Source organism: Puntigrus tetrazona, unplaced genomic scaffold, assembly GCF_018831695.1.
Source record: "Puntigrus tetrazona isolate hp1 unplaced genomic scaffold, ASM1883169v1 S000000175, whole genome shotgun sequence".
Taxonomy (NCBI): Eukaryota; Metazoa; Chordata; class Actinopteri; order Cypriniformes; family Cyprinidae; genus Puntigrus; species Puntigrus tetrazona.
Window position 1 is genome coordinate 450001 of NW_025047846.1, and position 5000 is coordinate 455000.

General features: G+C 32.1%; 1 protein-coding gene across 3 annotated transcripts in view; it reads left to right on the plus strand.

Annotated features, from left to right (window-relative positions):
* The window catches only part of gpm6bb (glycoprotein M6Bb), a 30393-nt gene that overhangs the window by 24710 nt on the left and 683 nt on the right, over positions 1 to 5000 (plus strand). For 2 of the 3 annotated variants that reach the window (XM_043230572.1, XM_043230571.1), the window contains exons 6-7: positions 149 to 214; positions 4499 to 5000. The exon at positions 4499 to 5000 is cut by the window's right edge and continues 683 nt beyond it. In XM_043230572.1, coding sequence (XP_043086507.1) covers positions 149 to 214; positions 4499 to 4648 — 216 coding nt within the window. In that variant the 3' untranslated portion in view covers positions 4649 to 5000. Of the gene's footprint in view, positions 1 to 148; positions 215 to 1442; positions 1870 to 4498 lie in introns of those variants that run through there. The other variant, XM_043230573.1, reaches the window with a different exon arrangement.

Below are 5000 nucleotides of genomic sequence, written 5' to 3' on the forward strand. Positions count from 1 at the left end.
TAATTTAGTCTTATTTATTTTTTGGTTTGATTTATTAAATACGTGACTGATCATTTATTCCTTGTTTTTTAACAAATCTAATTAGGTCTGAAAGGAGCCTCTCTCACCTCTCAGTAGATGTGAATGATTCGTGCTCTGTCTGTTTCAGTTCTACCTGTCGTATCATCTTTACATCGTGGCCTGCGCCGGAGCCGGAGCGACGGTCATTGCTCTGGTAAGCGGATGTTTTCTGCTCAGACGTATGGGGTGCTTGTTCCTCTTCCTCCTCTTTTTATCCCTTCATCCCCAGCGCCATCTACTGCAAACCATGTGCTTTAAGCCCCTGAGCTTATGGTCAGTTTAGCGCCGACGTCCCCTAGATTTATGTTCTCTGAGGCATGCGTGTAAATGACTGAACCTTCATCCTGAGGGACGTTAGCCGTTGAAGCTCAGCTTCCAGCTTCACACACTTTACTGATACCTGAAGATCACAAATGATTCAACACAACATCACTAGTTGAGTCATATTATAATCAGTAAAGAGTCTGGGGTCACAGCATCAGCTGATGAAGGGCCTGTTTCTCCAACCACGCCTTTAAAAAAAAACATTTTGGAAAATTTGATTTTAAATGTTTTTTTATTTTTTTAAATCCATTTAAATTTTATTAAATAATTATTTAATTATTGCTAATTTTAGTTTTACAAAGTCATGCTTTTAACGTTATTACTATTTTATATATATATATATATATATATATATATGAAAATAAAATATACAATTTTATTTTTATATTTTTATATATTTTTATTCTCAATAAATTCTGTTTTAGATTTGAATTTTCTAAATGTTTATTTTTAATGTTTATTTTATTTTATTTGTATTGTTTATTTTAATTCTATTAGTTCTTTTGCATACTAAATTAATAATGTATCTAATTCACTCATTCATTTATCAGTAATTATTCCCATTATTATCAGTAATTATTTTTATTTTACTATTTCTTTACATTATTAAAGATCACGCTTTTAGCTAAAATATTAATTGTATCATAAACGTAAATCTTACTTTTTATATTATTATTATTATTATAAAAATATCTTTATTTGTGATGTATGTTTATTTTTAATTGCATTTTATTTTCTTTTATTTTATTTTATTTAATGTTTTTAACATGCTTTGCATCCCCCAAAATGTCCTGTTTATTTAAACAATTAGTTATTAGTTTATTTAATTATTAGTTATTTTAAATAACTCCTGGCTGTTAAGGCGAAGCAGCTTAAATATTTTTTTCTGAACTACGTATATTCATTTAATATTTAAACCCCATGTAAAGTCAGTATTGCTAGCGATGGGTTTCTTTTAATCGGCCGGTCATCAGACATCTCAGGACTTGTTTCATTTGCAGTTTCTTTACTCCGTCATTAATCCGGCGCCTGGTTTTTTGTGCTTTCTCTTCCACCAGCTCATCTACATGATGGCTACCACGTATAACTTTGCCGTTTTGAAGTTTAAGAGTCGAGAGGACTGCTGCACTAAATTTTAACGCAGTTGCATGAAAGCGCCTAGAACGAGCAGCCACTGACAGTATGGACTAAAATAATAGAAACGAGAACGAGCGAGAGAAAAACTTCATTGCTTTGACGTGTAATGTGTAAATATAGCACTGTACGCAGACGCCCGAGTCTGAAAACATGACTGTGTTTCTGATCCACACTTTGCCTTCGCTTCTGAAAGTCATTTGAAGCCTGACACAGAGTCTCTTTAAAGTATTGAAGTATTAAAGAACAGACACGCAGCGTAACATTCATTACAGATCTCAATATAAATTTGAATAAATATAATAAAATATAAATAATAAAAATATAAAAAATTATATATATATATATATATATATATATATATATATATATATTATATATTTTTTTTTTTTATAATTATTATTTTTTAAATATTTTTATAGATATTTTATATATATATATATATATATATATATATATATATATATATATATAATAAAAAAAAAATATATATTTTTTCTTTTTATATATATATATATTTTTTTTATCGATATATATATATATATATATATATATATTAAAAAATATATATATTTATTTTATTTTTTTATAGATATATGTATATATGAGTAATGATGCTGAATATTCAGCTGTGCATCACATAAATAAATTTCAGTTTAACAGATTTTCACACAGAAAACAGCTATTATAAATTGTAATAATATTTCACAATTTTACAGTATTTTTTATCAGATTAAATCCTTGAAAAAAAAAACCACAATCATCCCCTCATCTTTTGACTGGTGTTGTGTCTAAAATAGAGAAAGTGACGTTTAGCGTCTCTACGGGAAGAAATGGCTGCCACGCTGCTGTCTGTTCTGTTTTATCGGGAGGGAAAGTCTATTTTTCTAAAGGCCTAATGTTTTTATGGTGTTTTCTTCCTTCACGCCGTTTACAGTTTTCAGTGTTGTTTTTATGCTTTCCACTCATTTGTTTGAAGCAGTATTATGAAGATTGTTTTTATTTTTTAATCTCTGTGAAGTGTTAAAATGTCGGCGTACAGCTTCACGACTAACCTACTTCTGTTGTTTGCATAAATATGAAATGTTTTACGGCGCTTCCGCCGTCAACGGAGTAAAAAAAAACACAGCTAATAATCCTTAAATATTGAGTTGCATTATCTGTACGATCAGGTTTCATTCAAAACTGCATTTCTATCATATTATAACACAATACAGAAGATCCTTTCGTGTTTTATTACATGATTTGCTCATAACGATGTCTGCTTTACGATTAATAAATAAACTAAATCAGTAGGAACAGCCTTTGTGTGAATCGATCATTAATAAGACACGACACGACTTGATCCTAGGTTTCGTCCGGTGACTTAAAACCACGCTAACATTTAAAGATCCTGTTAATAAACTATTAATAAAAGCGAGGTAGTTTCTCGGTTGCCAGGTCACGCGGAAACACGCATGTAGCCGCATTTCACGGCGGCTTTAAACGAGGACTTTAAAATGGTCGGTTTGTAGAAATGCATCAATGCATGCGAATGGGTGCCGTCGGAAAAGGTCTGCTGAAAACACCCACAGCGCTCCGGCCCATCAGTAAACGCCCGGAGAAGACCAAAGATTAAAACCAGTGGATTACAGCGACGCTCGATCCGACGGCACCCATTCACTGCATGCACACCCCGACGAAGAGGTGTTTATCTCCTATCCCTCCGGGACTGTTTCTGCTTCGCTCAGATAACGCTGCCTCGCGCTCCAGCGGTCCCCAGGTGTTTTTCACGCTAACCTCATTTCAAGCTTGGCTTCGCCCCGCTGACCCCCTCTCGTCCCTCACACCCCGGTCCTGTGAACGTCTTTCTATATGTATTCATGTTCATTCGTTTGGAGCTGTTTGTGGAGTGAAGGAATAGAAATGAAGACACTCGCTCTCGTGTGATCTAGCTCTATGATCATGACTTCAGACCACAAGGAATATAAAGTGCAACTGCTTTTTTATTATTTTATTTGTAGCAAAGCAAACTCCAAAAACCCTGTGAATATTTATTTATTATGAGCAAGTAGTAAATATGTATACAAAACTATTTTTAATATATATATATATATATATATATATATATATATATATATATATATATATATATATATATATATATATATATATATTATAAAGTATAAGCATGAACCTGGAGTTATTAACAAAGTAAAAATTAAAAAAACTACTTTAGCTGAACTGATATATAAACATTTCTAGAAAACTGCATTTAATTTAACTGGTTGCCAAGGCAACAGCATGCACATTTCATTTAGTTTAATTTGATGTACTTAGCTAGAAATAAAAAAATGCATAAAAAATATAAATAAAAAAATAAATAAATAAAAGTCACAAACACAAAACAATTTTAGTTTTTTGTTTTGTTTTGTTAATTGCTTTTCTTATTTCTAGTTTATTATTATTTTAAGCGATTTTTATTCTTTTTTTTTTTTTTTGTTTGTTTCAGTTCCTATATATATATATATATATATATATATATATATATATATATATATATATATATATATATATATATATATATATATATATATATATATATATATATATATATATATAGTATATATATATATATATATATATATATATAGTTAACTCAAATGAAGCCATAAAAATCTTGTGTTTCTTGAAATAAAAAGTTTTTAGGTAAAATAAAGTAAAATTAAATATTTTAATTAAATAGTTCTAAGAAGTTTTGTATTTTTTCTTATTTCTAATGTCTATTATTAGTTACATTTATTAATAATATTTTAACTTTTTTTTAAAAGAATTGTTTATTCAACAGAGATATGTGAAAATACTGCGTCCATCTAAAAAAAGATTTAAAACGACACGAGGGCGAGCACGTGTTCATTTCGGGACGGGTTATTCCTTTATAACTGTGTGTGTGTGTGTGTGTGTCACCTGCTGACGGGCCTCACCTCGCCCTCTCTTACAGATCCATTACCTAATGATCCTTTCTGCAAACTGGGCCTACCTAAAGGACGCCAGTCACTTGCATGCGTACCAAGACATCAAACTGAAGGAGGAGCGGGAGCTGCAGGACATCCAGTCACGCTCCAAAGAGTGCCTCAACTCCTACTCGTAAGGAGGCTGAACTCTGCCAGCAAGCACTAACCAGCCCTAACTCACTAACCCGCTCCGCTAACCGCAGCTCATCCCGCTCTCATCCCGCTCTCTCCCTCAATCTCAAACGCCTTACAGCGTCCCGGACTTTTCTGTTCGTCTCACGTCTTGTGCTTTTTAATGGAAAGAAAAAACGCGTTTGTGCATCCTCTCAAAAGCTGAAAACATTGCAGGTCGTTTCGTTTTTTTTTGGTGAATGCGAGCGGAAGGATCCTCTGAATGTTCGGGACACGTTCGGAGGCTTGTTTCTGACGCCGGATCAAAACGACTTCATGACTCTTTATCCTGTGCACGAAATAAACTGGCCTTGCGAT